Raw genomic sequence first — 19,704 nt, forward strand, 5'->3', positions numbered from 1 at the left:
GACAGTCAATATCAACTAAGAGCATTGGCCTACATTGGAAATCTCCATATGCCGATGTTGGGTAACAGCCTGGCAGTTTACAATCACCTTATCCTCTCTCTTCATTAGGTGGCCCAGTTTCCCAACACCTGCTCCATGGAAACACCCAGTAGGCCCCAAACTATTTCCAAGTAAACACCCAGTCATGGGCTTGAGTCTTGACCCCGTTATTAAAGTTAATTGCTGAGGTCTGTCCTAAATGCGGTCATCAATGGGGAAGTTGTGAGGCACAAAAATGCCCCACAACTTCACGCCACCAGATTTACAGTATAGGAGAATGCATGTATGGTAGGAGTAAAGTTGTTGACTCTGAGGTAGGAGGCTAGGACACATTTGATTCAGCCAATGCATCGGGGGAGAAATACAACAGTTAAAATGTCACCATACAACCGTGAATATTCATGATGGATAATATATTCTTTAGAAACCTTTCAATTGGATGTATTTAAAAAAAAAAAAAAAAAAAAATTTAAAATGAGGAATATGATTTCATATTCATTCAAATGTACCAGGGACACCATAATGCCCCAAACAAAAAACATACCAGACAATTGGGCTCCAATTTCCTGTTTAGCGAGCTTATCAAACAGATGGAGACAATCCTTTTCCACAGTTCCTCTGCCATGCATTGTAATTACACTTGATCACACAAGACATGGGAATTCACTAATGTCCCATTCACATGGAGGGAGAAAATCCTACATCTTATTTGCAGTTTCATTCTACAACTAACTGTAGGCTAGAACATTATCATTACTACCAGGAAGTGGCTTACAAATTAAGGTGCATAGAAACGACTTTTATCAAATATTACTGTAATTATCACAAGTTGTAAAATCTGCTAGTGTTGTAATGTAGGGGGTCCTGACTCTTGGGTGGTCTCTGTCCACTTTAGTTCTGTCTGTGTGTAATGTGTAGACTTGAACTTCTCAGGGGGTTAATGTCATTTACTGCTCAAGTTTTAAAAGCTTTTGAAATGCCATACATTTTCAGACTGATGATTTTACAAGCACATTGTCTAACTTGTACTGTAGTCTTCTGGGCAATGGCTGTAGTCTTCTGGGCAATGGCTGTAGTCTTCTGGGCAATGGCTGTAGTCTTCTGGGCAATGGCTGTAGTCTTCTGGGCAATGGCTGTAGTCTTCTGGGCAATGGCTGTAGTCTTCTGGGCAATGGCTGTTGAGGCATCATTGGTCTTTTACTTGACACTTCTGTTTTCTTTCAGATTCACAGTGGGGGGGGGGGGGGGTGAAGATGATGTCTGACGCCAGCGAGATGTTGGCAGCCGCCTTGGAGCAAATGGATGGGATCATAGCAGGTAACGTGCAAAACTCACTCGCACTCACATTTTGAACTGTGGGGCTGATCCCCCTCAAATATTTACATAAATGCCTCTTAAATAAGCCCCTGATATCTATCCTCAGGACTAGGGTTCCCATGCTGCTGCTCTTAGGATGTGGCTGTGGTACTGGTCTGGGATGTTTCCAATATGAGAACGCAAGACGTTCCATTGTTTCAGCAGTGATGGAAACAAATGATTATTCAAGGCCTACTGCTAGTATGATTTACAGGCATTGCGTGCCTCATCCATGGCCTGAAGGGAGGGTGGCATGCACATGGGGATGTAAATCCTACGTCTTCCATCTGTATTGTATTTTACAGTTTTGTATGTATTTATTGTAGTGGTCATGTATGTGGCTCAGTTCATAAGAGCACGGCACTAGCAACACAAGAGTTGTGGGTTTCGATTCCTGCTTGGGTCACATACCAAATATGTGAACTGTAGTCACTTTGGATAAAAGTGTCTGCTATGTAAATGGTATACTGCGGTATTACAGTACTGTATTGGCCAATGCATTTTTTGTAGAGCAGTGTGACCCCAGCAAATATATTTTTGATACATGTTTACTGTATAAGGGATGCATTTCTTGTTCTGTACTGTAGGAGCTAGAAATACAAGCATTTCACTGCACCTGCTGTAACATCTGCTAATCTGTGTACGCAACCAATAAACTTTAAATTGTTACATACATTCTGTAGTTGACAAACCATGTAAAATCTATAGCTTTACCAAACTTTAAGTGGTCATCAATTAAGGACAGTCAGATTAAGTAATTATAACATGTATTTTAAGCAAATAGAAGAGAATCATATCAAAAGTAATGTGAACATTGCGTTGTGAAAGGCAATAACTTTAAATGAACATGGGCTCCCGAGTGGCGCAGTGGTCTAAGGCACTGCATCTCACTGCATGAGGCGTCACTACAGACACCCTGGTTCGAATCCAGGCTGTATCACAACCGGCTGTGATTGGGAGTCCTATAGGGCGGCGCACAATTGTCCCAGCGTCGTTCGGCTGGTGTAGTAAATAAGAATTTGTTCTTAACTGACGTGCCTAGTTAAATACAGGTTAAATAAACATGAATTGCAATATGAAACATGTATTTTTTAGATGAAACACAAGTGTCTATGATCTTGTGTCTTGTACTTAGTCAATTGCAAATGTGCTTCGTTTTGAAACTGCCTTTTTGATTTCTGTTTCGAGTTTTGTACTAAGAGTTATGAAAGTACCACGTTCTGAGTGACAATTGCACTAAAGCAATAAAAAAAATGGTACAAGTCAGACACCAGAGGGAGGTTTTGGACCTATAATTTTTTTGATGGAAGATGAGCAGGGGGGGACAGCTTTATGAGCCCAGGCTTTTCCACTGATTTGTGTAATTTATAGAATTGACCTTTCCAAGAGGGATGGCTGATCACGTGACATCCTCTAGCCCCTGTTACCACAGAAACCACAGCATTCACTCTCTCCCTGGCTGCTTTTTAGGGGAGACTTGTTTATTTATTTATGCCAATATTTATTTTTCTCTTCTACATTTATGTGAAGGTTGACCTTTTGGAGCCGGTTGACAGATGCTGTCGAGCAGATTATAGTACACGCTGGAAACATGGCTTTTCCAAGTCCAACAAATAAGCTTCCGCTCAGGCCTCTTTTGGAATCGATATCTAATCTGTTTTTCTTTGCTTTTAAAATGTGTGGTATGTGATTATTATTTTTTTTTTTAGGGACACATTCAGAAATCCACATCTGTAGTGCATCACATGGTCTATGACATCCCACCTGGTGATACTGCCTTTCATCCTCCTCGTTGAAGGGAATTAGGAGAGGATGGGAGAGGCTCAAACCTCTAACCACAGGGCTAAAACTATAAGATGTACCAGTCAGAAGTGTGGACACACCTACTCATTCAAGGGTTTTTCTTTATTTTTACTATTTTCTACATTGTAGAAGAAGACATCAAAACTATGAAATAACACCTATAGAATCAGTAACCAAAAAGTGTTAAACAAATCATGTTATATTTTAGATTCTTCAAAGTAGCCACCCTTTGCCTTGATAACAGCTTTGCACACTCTTGGCATTCTCACAACCAGCTTCATCTGGAATGATTTTCCAACAGTCTTGAGGGAGTTCCCACATATGCTGAGCACTTGTTGGCTGCTTTTCCTTAACTCTGCGGTCCAACTCACCCCAAACCATCTCAATTCGTTTGAGGTCGGGTGATTGTGGAGGCCAGCTCATCTGATGCAGCACCCCATCACTCTCCTTGGTCAAATAGCCCTTACACAGTCTGGAGGTGTGTTGGGTCATTGTCCTGTTTAAAAACAAATGATAGTCCCACTAAGCGCAAAACAGATGGGATGGTGTATCGCTGCAGAATGCTGTGGGAGCCATGCTGGTTAAGTGTGCCTTGAATTCTAAATAAATCACAGATGGTGTCACCAGCAAAGCACCATCACACCACCATCTCCATGCTTCATGGTGGGAACCACACATGCAGAGATCATCCGTTAAAACCTAGTCTGGTCTCACAAAGACAGCGTTTGGATCCAAGAATCTCAAATTTGGACTCATCAGACCAAAGGACAGATTTCCACCGGTATAAGGACCATTGCTCGTGTTTATTGGCCCAAAGATTTCTCTTCTTATCGGTGTCCTTTAGTAGTGGTTTCTTTGCAGCAATTCGACCATGAAGACCTGATTCACACTGTCTCCTCTGAACAGTTGATGTTGAGATGTGTCTGTTACTTGAACTCTGAAGCATTTATTTGGGCTGCAATTTCTGAGGCTGGTAACTCTAATGAACTTATCCTCTGCAGCAGAGGTAACTCTGGGTCTTCCTTTCCTGTGGCGGTCCTCATGAGAGCCAGTTTCATCATAGCGCTTGATGGTTTTTGCGACTACACTTGAAGAAACTTTCGACATTTTTGACATTTTCCGGATTGACTGACCATCATGTCTTTAACTAATGATGGACTGTCATCTTTGCTTATTTGAACTGTTCTCGCCATAATATGGACTTGTTTTTTTACCAAATAGGGCTATCTTCTGTATACCAACCCTACTTTGTCACAACACAACTAATTGGCTCGAAGGAATTTGAGGAATTTTAACTTTTAACAAGGCACACCTGTTAATTGAAATGCATTACAGGTGACTACCTCATGATGCTGGTTGAGAGAATGCCAAGAGTGTGCAAAGCTGTCAAGGCAAAGGGTGGCTATTTGAAGAATCTCATGGTTACTACATGATTCCATATGTGTAATTTCATAGTTTTAATATCTTCACGATTATCCTACAATATAAATAAAACCCCTTGAATGAGTAGGTGTGTCCAAACTTTGGACTGGTACTGTATATCTATGCTTCTAACTTCCTTATTTGTTCCTAACCACCCCTCTGCTAACCTTGGCCCCAACAGGTTCCAAGGCCATGGGCTACTCCAATGGGCTGTTTGACTGCCAGTCGCCCACCTCTCCCTTCCTGGGAAGCCTGCGGGCGCTGCACCTGCTGGAGGATCTGTGGGCGGCGCTGGAGATGATGGACCAGGATGAGAGGGAGGGCCTCCGCTGCCAGGTCCCTGACACCACCGCCGACAGCCTAGCGGAGTGGCTGCAGCAGGGACAACTGGTAGGTAACTCCCTCTGTTCTCTTACTGTTGCAAATGCAAACACTGTTAATGTTAGTCAGTATTTTTACTATTGTTAAAGACATGCTCTGGAACTAAGTATTTGTTAAACCTGTTAAATGTGTACTTCATACATGCAGAATTAATTTCTTAGGGATTTCATGGCCGATTGAGCTGTCTTGAAAGCAACTGTTTTTCGGGAAGGAGTGCTGCTCTATTTTCCCATCATTTTCCCCGTCATGGGCCAGCCTCCTAGCAATTCCAGTTCTAGACAATTAGCTTCAACCCCTTGCCCATTTGAGTGGCAGCTAGTTAGATGCACACACAGCAGAGAGAGAGCGCAATGATGTGGTACATAAACTTTTGGCTCGTGAGTGCTACTTTCAGAACTGTTGGCTAAAAAGTATACAGAAGTACTGGAGAATCTCTTTAATGCCTGAGATATTCAGAATTTGAGTGTAATCATGGAAAATGTATTGCTGACGAGTATTCCACACATGAAGATCAAAGTACTTTTATTTAGAGTAGATTCCTTTTGTGTGATTGCATGGGCAGTGGTTTGCTTTGTGTCTTCTTACCCTTACCTGTTATTTATACCTTGATTCCTTTGATTGTATGGCTATTGTGTGATGACATGCTTTGTGCGTGACGAAGTGTCTCTGGAGCGGTGTCTGAAATGGTTTCCATCCTCTTCACTGGAGATGCCTCAGTGAGGCACAGTTTTCCTCCCCCCTCAAGCCCTTTCTTTCCCTGTGTGAAATATGAGAAGAGGAGTTTAGTTTTTGATTCAATTTCCACTTTAGTCACACACAAAGCACTTGCATGTGAGTACCCTATCGACCCTCACGTGTCTCTCAAATAACATGCATTTCGCGTGTCACCGGCCTCTCTCTGAAAAATCATGTGATGTTTTTCAATGTAGGGATGCTATGACACCTGAATGATGTATGCTGGCCTTTGAGATGGAGTGGTACATCTTCCATATGACTGGAGGCTGCTCTATCCCTAGGGTCAGGAGTCTTTCCTGGTATGGTGATAGGGCAAAGGGTTATTCCTGACCATATTTATGGCCTCTAAGCCCTTGGCGATCAGCCGTCTGATGGTAGCCTTGGTTGTTTGTGATTTCAGACCAACGGACATGGCTCCGCCATGATCTACCAGGAACGACTGTCACGGGTGGAGAGCGATAAGGAGTGTCTCGTCCTCCAGGTGTGTGTCACGAGGCCATGAACAAGCAGAGACCAGCTTTAACAAATAGGAAATACCACCCCATATTTAGAAAATGTGTACATTAGCAAACACATTGTACATGCAAACCGTACATTAGCAAGGGTGCTCTGTTTAAAGTGTATTTGATGGGTAGCTGTTGAATTCAGTAGTTTTTACCTATTCATGGTGTGAGTGAAAGACCTGCATCACCGAGCATGCTCTTAGATCACTAACCTATACCCTGAAAACAACACATAGATGACATGTGGCGTATTATTGAGTGATGACTGTCCCCAGGTGAGTGTTCTCTCAGACCAGGTGGAGGTGCAGGGGGAGAAGATCAGGGATCTGGACATGTGTCTGGAGGAGCACAGAGAGAAACTCGACGCCACTGAAGAAACGCTGCAGCAGGTGAGGCCCCAGCAGGGCTGCAGTGTATTATGGTTACTACCAGGATGTTCTGTCTTATTATGAGACAGAACCTTGGGCTCAAGGTTTTGGTCAGCCTTTTGATCCAAATGATCTTTCTGAATGAACACTGATTAATACACTTCGCTCCTACTCGTCTGTGACTGAATCTATGACTGTGTGTCCTGTGCAGGAGTTCTTGACCAGGTCGACCCTGGAGACCCAGAAGCTGGAGCTGATGACCGAGGTGTCCAGTCTGAAACTGAAGCTGACCACTGTGGCGAGAGATCGCAGGGATAGTGAGGTACACTGATGCATTATGGCAATAGACTCCCCCACACAGAGAGATCGTGTCTTTGGTAGATATTTGGAGTTTCGTTCAATGGCGGGCAGTCATCTTATAATATTAGGATGTGAATCTTGGCAGTCACCCAAACGTTTAATAGTTCACACTGAGACCATGCAGAGGTCCGTCTCAGTCGGATGGAGTGGGCCCTGATCCGTCACGCAGATCCTGGCCCGGGTGGACTGGCTGGCAGGGAGTGCCAAAACACCCCCTTGCTCCAGCAGCCGTTTCCTCTCATAAAATAATTAATCTCCCCTCCAGAGAAGCTGGGAGTCTGACAGTCAGGGTTTCCATACACCGAATCCATGAGCACTGAGCAGGCCTGGGCTGGAGGAATCAGGATATTGGATCCTGAGTGTGGGTTTTCCGACACTACTATAACCTTTAGGGAGCGGTGTGTGGAAAGGTAATGTCTTCCATATATGCTTAATGTTGGGCTTTGTTCGGCTGTAAATCACACACCCCTGAGTCTGATCCATTTCTTCTTTCCTACCCACGGTGCTCTGCGGTTTTTACTCTTGTTTAAATGTATGCGTTGTGAATCATGTAGCACATTCTTGTTTAATGACGATGCATATTTCCTGAGTGCTCCATCTATATGGTAATTGCTCCAAGGTACAGGAGTATGTATTATCCATGACATAAAAGCAGTTGTAATGGTAATTGACCATGACGCTTCCTTTCGAAATCAAGAATCTGTCTCCATGTTGGCGTGGGCTTCTCTGTTTCTCGCTCTCTAAATACTATTTGGTGCCTCATTGGGGATTTTTCACTCCACAAAAACATCCCCAACGTTTGCTCAAACTCTCAGCTGACCCCTTGGGCTTGTGGGTAATGCAGTCTTTTACCTCCCCAGGGGTTGTACCAGGAAGTCAATGACCTGCGGTTCAGGGTGACCGATATGGAGAATGAAAGACTGCAGTGTGAAAAGAAACTTAAATCCACCAAAGTGAGTAGCATGGCTAAGAATCTGTCTGCAATATGAAGGCTTTATATCAGTCCGCTCACATTAGATTGTGCATGACATATGGTCCACAGATTAAGTTTGACTCACTCTACACTTTTTTTCTACATCATGTAGGTACTGAATCTATCGTTCCCTTGTGTGTTGGTTATATATCACTGCATTCACTCTTAATACCACCTTCCTTCAGGGTTTATACCCTTTGTCTCCTCTATCCTCCTCTCTCACTCCTGCCTGGCTAACTTCTCCCCTGCAACGTGCTTACCTGTGCAGCCCTAGGAATGGAACATGGGCAGGTTGAAGTTCACTGGAGGTGTGGTGCAGAAGTTAACACACAGTGCTCTGTTTTTCCCTGTCTGTCCCTATAGGCCTCTCAACCTTCCCTCTGTCCATTGACCCTATCTGCTTTTCCAACTTTCAGCACACTTCCACTTTGACTAAGTTCTCCTACCAGCTAAGTATAAGTTGCAGATTTCTTAACACACTAGTTTTTCTTCACTTTCTACCCTAATCCACTTAATTTTATGTTAACTGTACATTGATGGATGGAACTGAACGGTCACGGATGACCTTCTGCTGGGGATTAACATCCCAATGGAGCTGTTCTTTCTCAGTGGAATGTGAAAGAAACTGACATGTTTACAGTGTGTTTGTATGGTTCTCTGGTAAAGACACCAGTCCTCTGGTAGAATGTATCCTCACTCTAACCTTATTCTGGGTCATACTGCCCTGCAGCACAGTTGGCATCAGACTGGGTTTTAACTTTCAGTTTGGTCAAACTCTGTCTAGCTGGGTTCTTATCTAGATCTTGGCCTGTATTCATAAAGCGTCTCGTACGAAGAGTGCTTCTCTAGTAGGAGTTTTGCCTTTTAGATTAAATTGAATGGACAGGGGATCTGATCCTAGATCAGAGGGGTATACTACAACGCAGGTTCAATGGATTAGCCAGCTAACTTTTATAAACAACCAGAAAAAACTATTGATTTTCTGGTTCATTAAGAAAGCTAAACTTAGATATGTGTTTTCGGTTGTTGAGTCAATTAGGCCATGCACATTTTCAAGCTTATCTCTCTAAAAAATGTAATTTGTGAATATTTAGGCAAGATAGCTCATTGATCCTGCTTTGTAGTCTACCCTTCTACTCTGAGACACTTTATGAATATGGGCCTGGATATGTATCTGTAGTTTAATGAGGTCAGAATGGTCCCGAACATGATCCTCTCACATTCAGGAGGAACTGCAGACTCTTCAGAGGCAGCTGGAGGAGCTGAGGAGGCTAAGAGACCAGGCTACACAGGGAGTCCTGACCCCAGACAGAACAGATGGAGAGAAAGGTGGGAGTACTGTTACTAGACATGTGGGTGGGAGGGGGACCTCACTTCACCCTCATACACACGAGGAGCCATAATATTTCAATAGGCTTAACTTGCACCTTGACAGATTTACGGCAAATTTTTTCCAACATTCCTTTTCCTAATTTGTCTGCAGTTATTTCTGCCCTTAAGTCCCCTTAAGTAATGATGGATACCATCAAGACATGGCCTGAGCATTGGACTTTCCCCCTGAAATACAATTTTCAAAGCATCCTGTCTCAATCTCACACAGATAGAAAGATTGAGGGGAAGAAAGGGAGATTTTGTACTTTCCACCTTACTGTTGTCTTATCTGTCTTCAGGGCTCATACCAAGCATGTTTAGACATGATCTCTGACTCTTTCAACCCACAGCTGAGTCTCTTATCACCCATTTACCATAGGGGTATGCAATTTATGTAGAGTGCAATGTATTCACTTTAAGAATTTATTGTCCTTGAACCTGGCCCATATACTGCAAGGTAATTGTCTCAAGTCTATTCCATTGAAAGTCCTGTTGCTTAAGTGGACTTGACTTGCATGTATGTCTTTATAGACTCCACCAGTGTGGATTGACACCAGTAGACACCAGACAATGTGTCTGTCTCTGATCCCTGTGGGGGCACGCTTGTTGTTTTCCAGATGTGGATGTGCTGAGGATGAAGAGGGCCATGGAGTCCCTGATGTCAGCTAGCAATGACAAGGTACTGGAGCTCCTGTTTACACTGTTTCATAAAGGCTGCTGTAGTTGACGCATGGGGATCTCAATGGCTTTTCTAACTCTGATCTACCATCCTTCACCCACAGGACCGGAGGATCGAGGAGCTTCAGGAGTCTATCACACGGTACAAGAAGGTCCAGGACTTGATGAAAGGTGAAACTATGTTAAAGGAGTATGAAAATAGTAATGAATTGTTTTATCGGTATCATTGCAATAGTCCATTCATTTCTATTTATCGGACTAGATCAATCACATGTTTGATAGTGTACAATAATGGACTTGATAATTTTGTGTTACAATTATAACTGTTCCCCCCCAGACACACTGAATGAAGACAATTATGATGACATCCAGGATGACAGATCCCCCTCCATTCAGGTCGCCATGGATACAGACCAGGCCACACTGGCGGTTGGGGAGGAGACAGGAAGGAGCTGTGACGAGGTAACAACCTCCCCTATCATAACAATGTATCACACACAGGATGGACCCGAGACTAGACTTCCTTACCAAAACGGAATGTTAGGAATGTGAGGGCCAACAGGCTTGGGGTATTGGTTTAGCTGGACAGCAACTACCTAACCATTTGAAACTGTCGACTGTGCTTTGCGACATTGACGACACATTCATTTAGTGACATTGACTCTTGTCTTCCTTTCTCTTCCTCTCTCACCCTCTCTTCCCAGATTCCATCTATTGCAGTGTTTTCTGAGCTGGAGCAGGAGAGCCTGATACAGGAACCAGACACAGACAGGTGAGGTTGGCTTTTCCCTGGACAAACTGCACTCCCATGGACTATTTGCCCATTGGGTCACTGTTTTAGTTTGTCAGTATATTCATCATCTCTAGGTCTAGACTGGCGGTTAACTTTCCTTTCTTTTTGCAGTCCACCAGAAGTCCCACCACATTCAGCAGGTAGCTTGGGCCACGTAAACGGCAACACAGAGCAGGTAAGACTGTCCCCTCTCTCCTGGGGGGATGGTGAATAGTGGGTTAACTGGAAAGACCTTGACTTGCTGCAATCATGGAGTTTATATACAGTACCAGCCAAAAGTTTGGACACACCTACTCATTCAAGGGTTTTTCTTATTTTTTTAAATTGTTTTCTAAATTGTAGAATAATAGTGAAGACATCAAAACTATGAAATACACATATGGAATCATGTAGTAACCAAAAAAGTCATGTTATATTTTAGATTCTTCTAAGTAGCCACCCTTTGCCTTGATGACAGTTTTGCACACTCTTGTCATTCTCACAACCAGCTTCATCTGGAATGCTTTTCCAACAGTCTTGAAGGTGTTCCCACATATACTGAGCACTTGTTGGCTGCTTTTCCTTCACTCTGCGGTCCAACTCATCCCAAACCATCTCAATTCGGTTGAGGTCGGGTGATTGTGGAGGCCAGGTCATCTGATGCAGCACTCCATCACTCTCCTTCTTGGTCAAATAGCCCCTAATGGCCTGGAGGTGTGTTTTGGGTCATTATCCTGTTGAAAACCAAATGATAGTCCCACTATGCGCAAACCAGATGGGATGGCGTATTGCTGCAGAATGCTGCGGTAGCCATGCTGGTTAAGTATGCCTTGATTTCTAAATAAATCACTGAGTGTCACCAGCAAAGCACCATCACACCACCTCTTCCATGCTTCACGGTGGGAATCACACGTGGAGATCATCCGTTCACCTACCCTGCGTCTTACAAAGACACAGCGGTTGGATCCAAAAATCTCATTTGGACTCATCAAAGGACAGATATCCACCAGTCTAAGGTCCATTGCTAATGTTTCTTGGCCCAAGCAAGTCTCTTCTTCTTATTGGTGTCCTTAAGTAGTGGTTTCTTGGCAGCAATTCGACCGCGAGGGCCCGATTTCACTCTGTCTCCTCTGAACAGTTGAGGTTGAGATGTCTGTTATTTGAACTCTGCGAAGCTTTTATTTGGGCAGCAATTTCTGAGGCTGGTAACTCTAATGAACTTATCCTCTGAAGCAGAGGTAACTCTGGGTCTTCCTTTCCTGTGGCGGTCCTCATGAGAGCCAGTCTCATAGCGCTTGATGGTTTTTGCAAATTGACTGACCTTCATGCCTTAAAGTAATAATGGACTGTCGTTTCTCTTTGCTTTTTTTGAGCTGTTCTTGACATAATTTGGACTTGGTCTTTTGCCAAATATGGCTATCTGTATACCACCCCTACCTTGTCAATCAATCAATCACATGTATTTATAAAGCCCTTTTTATATCAGCCGATGTCACAAAGTGCTGTACAGAAACCCGGAGGGACAAGGAGGGGAGAGAGAGACTTAAATTCACACAGGAGAAATACTCCAGATATAAGACTGACCCTAGCCCGACACACAAACTATTGCAGCATAAATACTGGCTGTCATCAAGGCAAAGGGTGGCTACTTTGAAGAATCTCAAATATAAAAAAATATTTTGATTTGTTTAACACTTTTTTTGGTTACTACATAATTCCATATGTGTATTTGTCATAGTTTTGATGTTTTCACTATTCTTCTACAATGTAGAAAATAGTAAAAATAAAGAAAAAGCCTTGAATGAGTAGATGTCCCAAAATTTTGTCACATACACCCGATAGGTGCAGTGAAATGTGTTGTTTTACAGGGTCAGTAGTACAGTGCTTCTGGAGCAAATTAGGGTTCCGTGCCTTGCGCAAGGGCACATTGACAGATTTTTCACCTTGTCTGCTCGGGTATTAGAACCAACAACCTTTCGGTTACTGAGCCATTGCTTTAGCCTGACTGTCTTAAATCAGATCTCTCTACCCCCTATTTTTGTCACCCAAATTAGAACACTAGAGCCTCTTTGACCTTTTGACCTCTCAACGTGGGAGAGTCTGTCATGTCTCCCAAACGAGCCAGTCATACAGAAGGCATAGTTCTATCTCTTATGTCCCCCACATGGAGGGCGGAGTCACTGAGCCCCACTGTGACAGCTGACTGGACTCGATGATATGGAATCATAATAGCAATGGGTTGTTTTGAGCAATGGGTATTTGACAGCCGTGTTACTCTACTGCCACCTGGCGGTAGAACTATGGAGCTGGTTCTATTAAGAGATTGACTTTGTTACTGGCATGTCAAATATTTTATTAGATTTATGTGCTCATAATGACCCCTCCCCCCTTTTCTAGACAACAACTGAGGAGCCCAGACCCCCATCCACCTCCCCATCAAACCCCACCAGTAATGAAAGCTTTGGGACCAAGAAGGCCCGCTCCTCCTTTGGACGTGGTTTCTTCAAGATGCGTGGAGGCAAGAGGACGTCTAGTGCCCCAAATCTGGGTGAGTCTCATCATTGGGGGGGGGGGGGGGGGCACAGGAAGAAGGGTGCTCGTTCCTCTGCACGGGGTGGTGTGAAGAATAAATACTACTCTCTGTTCATGATGTAAGAAAAACATTCACAGTTCAATACCTTAATGTGTGTTTTCTTATGTCTGTCTGGTAGTCTTCACACTAGTGACTATGGTTCTGTCCTTGCTCTCTCTATTCTCCATGGTTCTATGTGATGTGAAGATCGCAGCCGGAGTGCGAGTGCACCTACGTTGGGTACAGTAGTCTGCAGCGCAGAGCCCCACAGACGGGCCAGGCCTGCAGTATGGATGAACGCTGGATGTGTGCAGGGATACTAGCGCAACAATGTGATCACCATCTACCATACAACCAGACCCATCGTAGACTAAATGAAACAGCAGTCTGTTTTTCTGAACCCTCTTGAGGCTGATTGGGTCATAGATGGTAAATGGTTAAGTTGTTGTGTGAAGAATCCCTACATATGCCCCTACCTCCATCTTTCCTACTCTTAATTTTTCACTTGTATCAAGCAAGTGAAAAGTTGAGTTGATCGCTGGTGTGAGCTGGGTGGTTTTTAGTGTGATTTCTTTCCCCTTTTAAATCATATCCAGTTGTTCCTTATCCATGACGTGACACCATCTGCAATGAGGCCGGCTTAACTCTGCTAGCTGTCCTTCAAGATGCGCCTCTGAGATTTGTCTTTTACTGTTGGAAGTCTATGAATTTGCATCAGCAGTTCATGCCAACCAGTCCTTTGCATGTGCGGATCGAGTTGATGTGTTTTGAGTGGTTCTTGGCGTACTCCTAGTGGTGGTGGTGTTTAGTGGCAGATGTAGTCCAGAAGCGGTTGTGGTGGCCATTACAGCTGTAGTCCTTGGACAGTGTTGGCCTCCGGAGTTTCCTAAGTGGGGGTGGATTGTCAGATGTCGGCTGTTGATCTAACAGATGTGTGTTTGAATCCAGCCGAGACCGAGCGTAATGGCACAGACCACTTGGACTTGGCTGGTGCCCCGCCACACAAACCTCAGGGAGGAGACAGCAGCGAGACCCTACCTTCCTCACCGGAGGCCAAGAAGAAGTCCAGAGGCTTTAAGAAGTTCTTAGGCAGGTGGGTCAAAATGTTCTATATATTCCCTAAGTTTAGGAGGTGAGTTAGTATGCAAGGAATTGGGGAAAGATGAATTAAGATGGAGCCAGGGTTTTAAATGAAACTATTGCTTTAACTGTAACACGAGGGCAGAGGGTTTGCTGTAACACGAGGGCAGAGGGTTTGCTGTAACACGAGGGCAGAGGGTTTGCTGTAACACGAGGGCAGAGGGTTTGCTGTAACACGAGGGCAGAGGGTTTGCTGTAACACGAGGGCAGAGGGTTTGCTGTAACACGAGGGCAGAGCATGGCAGGAAATTTAGGCGTGTTGTGTTCTGACCCCTCTAGGCTGAAGAGAAGTCACTCCACCTCGCTAGACCTGGAGGAGACAGAGACTGAGTTCAGGAGAGGAGGAGTCAGAGCCACGGCCGGCCCCCGACTGGGCTGGTCACGTGACCTGCAGCACAGCGCCAAGTATGTGAAGCTCACCTTTTACACACACAGAGAGACACAGTCTATCGGTATCTAGAAACGTAGAGGAAGGGATCCAAAGTTTATTGGAACTAAGTCTACAGTATCACAGTTTTAGGATTTTGTGGTGTCAGAGGAGCAAATGGTAATGAATGATGCACTGTTTACCCTCCACGTTAAAGGTGAGTGCTCGCTCTCTCTCCCCTCAGTGATGTGGACGCTCCCTTTGCACAGTGGAGTAAGGAGCAGGTGTGTGCGTGGCTGCAGGAGCAGGGCCTGGGGCTGCATGTGGCTCAAGCCCAGCAGTGGATCCGCTCAGGATACACCCTGCTGCAGGCCTCCCAGCACGACCTGGAGAAGGTAGGACGGCTCAGTGGAGCATCCAGGAGGTGTTTCACACATCCTGTTTTTAGGTTCTGTGTCGCTAGACATTTTAATGAAACCCACAATGTTAAAGCTTATAGTTGCTTAATGTTCACTTTGCTACCTGTGTCCTGACAAACATCTATTTTCTCTATCACTCTCTTCCTAACTGTACAGTATGTGAGATGTCTTAAACAACCCATACATGTTTCTGTGGCCACAGGAGTTAGGGATCAAACAGCCCCTCCACAGGAAGAAGCTGCAGCTGGCTCTCCAGGCACTGGGATCAGAGGAGGATGTCAGCAAGGCCAAACTGGACCACAACTGGGTGACCAGTGAGTGACCACTGACCACCGCCTCAGAGTTATCAATGAAGCTACGAAGAATTGAATAACCTTTCTGTTTTGTTATTGAGTTGTTTTGGTGTTTCTCAGGATGGCTTGATGACATTGGTCTGCCGCAGTATAAGAGCCAGTTTGATGAGGGGAGGGTCGATGGGAGAATGCTACACTACATGACTGTGGTGAGTCTTAAATTGCAGTAGTCGGTCTAATGCGGCTAAAATGAATCAGCATCAATGTCAGAGGGGATGAGTAAAGTCTATTAAATAAAAAAATCCTTGCTTTTGTGTGATCTGTTGTATGTCTAGTGTCCTTTTATTTCCAATTGATTGAAAGTAGTCATTCTCCTGACAGAGATAAGTGTATGTGTTTGTCCCCTTCAGGATGACTTGCTGTCTCTAAAAGTGGGCAGTGTTCTCCACCACCTCAGCATCAAGAGAGGCATCCAGGTCCTCCGGCTCAACTTCTACGAGCCCAACTGCCTCCGCCGACGGCCGTCTGACGAGGTACGGTTTAGACACTACTAAATAAATAAAGTACCCCTCTTCTTTTTCTCTCGCTCTTTCTCTCCCTGTGCTTTCATATCCACCATACACATGGTCTCTCACTTCACCAGTTCAGTTACATTTCAGTGGTGTTATTCGTATAGGGAAAAGAGACACTTATCAGTTTTACTAACACCAACTTATAAAAAAAAAATGTCTCCCCAGAATAACATCACGCCAGCGGAGATCTCCCAGTGGACCAATCACAGAGTGATGGAGTGGCTGAGATCAGTGGACCTGGCTGAGTACGCTCCTAACCTGAGGGGCAGCGGTGTGCACGGGGGGGTCATGGTGAGAAGGGGGGGAAAGTCTCCGTTTGAATTGGCTTGCCACTGACTCATTTCAGGAACACACACCTTCATCAGTGTATACATACACTGACTGCCTTTTGCCGGTGTCTGTCTCACTCTTCATTTCCATCTCTCCTTGTCTCAGGTGCTGGAGCCCCGCTTCAACGTGGAGTCCCTAGCCCTCCTCCTCAACATCCCTCCCAACAAGACCCTGCTGCGCCGCCACCTGGCCACCCACTTCCACCTGCTCATCGGCTCCGTGGCCCAGCGCAGCAAACAGGAGTGTCTGGAGAACCCTGACTACACCCTGCTCACTGCCACCGCCAAGGTCAAGGTAGGGTCAACTCGCTGTCTGTAAGGCATCCGCTTGTTGTTAGACATACAGAGCTTTGGGGATCAGTGTAGGTTTATTGATCTGATCAGTGACCTTGGCTGTGTCCCACTACTCTAAGTTGGCCTCATGACCACTTATGTGTGAATGGACTGGATAGGTTTGTGTCCTGTCAGAAAAGGAGACGAGGACAGACGGCTTTTAACTCTATCGGCACACCGCCGTTTGTCCCCATTTGACTGACTCTCCTATCACCCTCTCTTCTCCAGCCCAGAAGGCTGTCGTTCGGTGGCTTCGGGACCCTGCGTAAGAAGCGCCAGGAGGACAGCGAGGAGTACGTGTGCCCCATGGACGTGGAGATGCCCAAGAACAGCAGCTTCCAGGGGGGCCTGAGGAGCTACGAGGACGACCTATACCAGTTGGAGCAGGTAAGGGACTGCCATTAATAACCCCTTCTACTTCAGGGAATGTTATATATATGGATATAGGTACTATTATGGGTGTTTTAGTGTGGCTTTTTGTAGCACCTTCCACTGAGGCGCTAACTATTTAATAAACATTAATGATCATGCTTTAGGTGAGGTTAGAGCACTCCAATGAACAGATGAGGCTGGAATGTGGTACCACAAGAGGATTGCTTGTTTACTTTTCATATTCCATGTGAAGTGCTCTTGAACATTGTCTGTATTCCTAGATGGACGACTCGGAAGGGGCTGTGAGGCAGATAGGAGCATTTTCTGAGGAAATCGACAACCTGACGGTAAGAAGTCATTAAAATGCTCACATGAGGCCTCCCGAATGGCGCAGCGGTCTAAGGCACGACAGACCCGGGTTCGATCCCGGGTTGTATCACAACCGGCTGTGACCGGGAGTCCCATAGGGCGGCGCACAATTTGGCCCAGCGTCGTCTAGGTTAGGGGAGAGTTTGGCCGAGGAGGGGGGCTTTACTTGGCTCATTTCGCTCTAGCGACTCCTTGTGGCTGGCCGGGTGCCTGCAGGCTGACCCCGGTCGTCAGTTGAACAGCGTTTCCTCCGACACATTGGTGTGGCTGGCTTCCGGGTTAAGCGGGTGGGTGTTAAGAAGTGCGGTTTGGTGGGTCATGTTTCGGAGGACACATGACTCAAACTTCGCCGCCCATTGGGGAGTTGCAGCGATGAGACAGGTGTGAAGGAGGTAAAATACCCCCCCCAAAAAATTCTCACATGATCACACATCAAATCACTTGACGAACCTCTCAGCAAGCTGTGCTCTAGCAAAACAACCATGGCACTCTTCTGGCATTGTTATTGATCTCCTCGTTTTCCTGTGTGACTTCAGTGTGTTTTCTCCTGCATGTTTCAGAGCATGCTGAAGGAGGATGAGTTCTTCAGCGAGGTCTCCTCTCGCTCCCCCGAGGCCAGTGTTACCGATGACGACTCCAACGTGTGAGGGAGAGTCCCCCCCAATTATATGTATTAACTTTAGATGACTGACGGGGTGCTGTTTTGCAGCCACCACACAGCCATTTTGTTACTCCTCCATTGTAATTTTTTGGGGGGGGAAGCATTGTCTACATTTGTTTTTGACAAGTATATTCTATTAGACACCCAATAGAATAAATACCTAAATACATGTAATTTTGTCCTTTAAACATTTTATTGAAATGCTGTAGAATTCAATTCATTCCTATGGAGGAGTGCTCCTTCTGAGGAGTACCAATATGGCCATTACATAGCATCAGCAATCCAGGTTTTATAAACATCATTGGCCACTGCTGGCGTCGCCATGAAAACCTAATGAAGCGCTGTGACTGGCTCTCTTCTTCAACCTGTGAGACCACTTATGCCCTTAGACTTACGTTGTTGTCATTTCAGCAATTTACGATCTCTCTGCATTCCCAAGTGAAGTTATACATGTGTATTTATTTAAGTTGTTGAAATGTAGTGCATGAATTGAGATTTCAACATAGGAGCATTTACTTTATACTTCATACTTTTATTGTATTACAGAACTGTTTTTTATATATTTGTTTGAATATCCACAAATGAGTCCCTGTACTTACATGGTATGCCCTTGTCCCGACTTATTTTTGGAAGTAATTATTAGCCATTTATATAACCTTGGTCAGCTGGCAGAGGGATACTTAGATCTGTCGTCAGACCACAGTCAAAACATTGCAGGCTGGCTTAATCCATAATTATAATTTTCCTCTCCATGTTGTTCTCTCATTTGATGCTCCTATCTGCATGTTTTGTTTGTGTCCCAAATTATTTCAATATTATCACTTTGGTTTGTCCTCCCATGTTGTTGAATTTGTCATAATATCCATGAATTTTAGGAACATTACATGGAAGCCCAACGTTCTAGAATGTAAACATCACCACAAAGCAATGACATCGTTCTGCAAGCCATAACCATACCAGGGAACACAATGTACTGTTTCTATGCATCTTTTTTTGTAAAGAATTGTCAATAAAAACTAATATGGTAAAAAATGATGGGCTACATATAACTGTGTATACTAGCCCAGGCATTCTCAAGCTGGGGTAGCGCAATGCCAAATAAAAATGTGATTCACTTCTTAAAAATGTACTGTTTGATTATTTTTTATTTTCCATTTGGGTGAGTTTTTTTTTTTCTCTCGCCTGAGTAGCCTCGTTTCACTGCCAAAAATAAAATTAAACCATCTAGTGTTCAGCGAAATAACACAATGTCAAATACTGGTAGAATAATTAACATCCAATCAGATTAACCGTTACTCTCTCGCAGGAAACCTTCACTCTTGCGTAGACATTTAGAAACAAAATAAGCCAAATTAGTTTATGGAGCGAGAATAAAGACTACTTTCGAGTAGTAAGAATTGTCAATAAAAACTAATATGGTAAGAAATGATGGGCTACATATAACTGTGTATACTAGCCCAGGCATTCTCAAGCTGGGGTAGCGCAATGCCAAATAAAAATGTGATTCACTTCTTAA

The 19,704-nt window shown here is 44.5% G+C and overlaps 1 protein-coding gene across 2 annotated transcripts in view; it reads left to right on the top strand.

The window, feature by feature from the left end:
- Positions 1-19,317, top strand: part of LOC120031754 (liprin-beta-1-like) — a 31,946-nt gene extending 12,629 nt beyond the window's left edge. The window contains exons 2-25 of one of the 2 annotated variants that reach the window (XM_038977548.1): positions 1,264-1,356; positions 4,802-5,010; positions 6,137-6,217; positions 6,476-6,628; positions 6,819-6,929; positions 7,828-7,920; positions 9,167-9,269; positions 9,929-9,990; positions 10,094-10,160; positions 10,327-10,451; positions 10,694-10,761; positions 10,894-10,957; positions 13,159-13,309; positions 14,282-14,426; positions 14,753-14,878; positions 15,085-15,235; positions 15,462-15,573; positions 15,673-15,761; positions 15,963-16,085; positions 16,290-16,415; positions 16,560-16,748; positions 17,015-17,173; positions 17,440-17,505; positions 18,088-19,317. In XM_038977548.1, the coding sequence (XP_038833476.1) occupies positions 1,293-1,356; positions 4,802-5,010; positions 6,137-6,217; positions 6,476-6,628; positions 6,819-6,929; positions 7,828-7,920; positions 9,167-9,269; positions 9,929-9,990; positions 10,094-10,160; positions 10,327-10,451; positions 10,694-10,761; positions 10,894-10,957; positions 13,159-13,309; positions 14,282-14,426; positions 14,753-14,878; positions 15,085-15,235; positions 15,462-15,573; positions 15,673-15,761; positions 15,963-16,085; positions 16,290-16,415; positions 16,560-16,748; positions 17,015-17,173; positions 17,440-17,505; positions 18,088-18,174 (2,724 nt within the window). In that variant the 5' untranslated portion in view covers positions 1,264-1,292 and the 3' untranslated portion in view covers positions 18,175-19,317. The remainder of the gene's footprint in view (positions 1-1,263; positions 1,357-4,801; positions 5,011-6,136; positions 6,218-6,475; positions 6,629-6,818; positions 6,930-7,827; positions 7,921-9,166; positions 9,270-9,928; positions 9,991-10,093; positions 10,161-10,326; positions 10,452-10,693; positions 10,762-10,893; positions 10,958-13,158; positions 13,310-14,281; positions 14,427-14,752; positions 14,879-15,084; positions 15,236-15,461; positions 15,574-15,672; positions 15,762-15,962; positions 16,086-16,289; positions 16,416-16,559; positions 16,749-17,014; positions 17,174-17,439; positions 17,506-18,087) is intronic. The other variant, XM_038977549.1, reaches the window with a different exon arrangement.
- Positions 19,318-19,704: the final 387 nt, after the last annotated feature.

Source organism: Salvelinus namaycush, chromosome 38 (assembly GCF_016432855.1).
Source record: "Salvelinus namaycush isolate Seneca chromosome 38, SaNama_1.0, whole genome shotgun sequence".
In the NCBI taxonomy this organism is placed as follows: domain Eukaryota; kingdom Metazoa; phylum Chordata; class Actinopteri; order Salmoniformes; family Salmonidae; genus Salvelinus; species Salvelinus namaycush.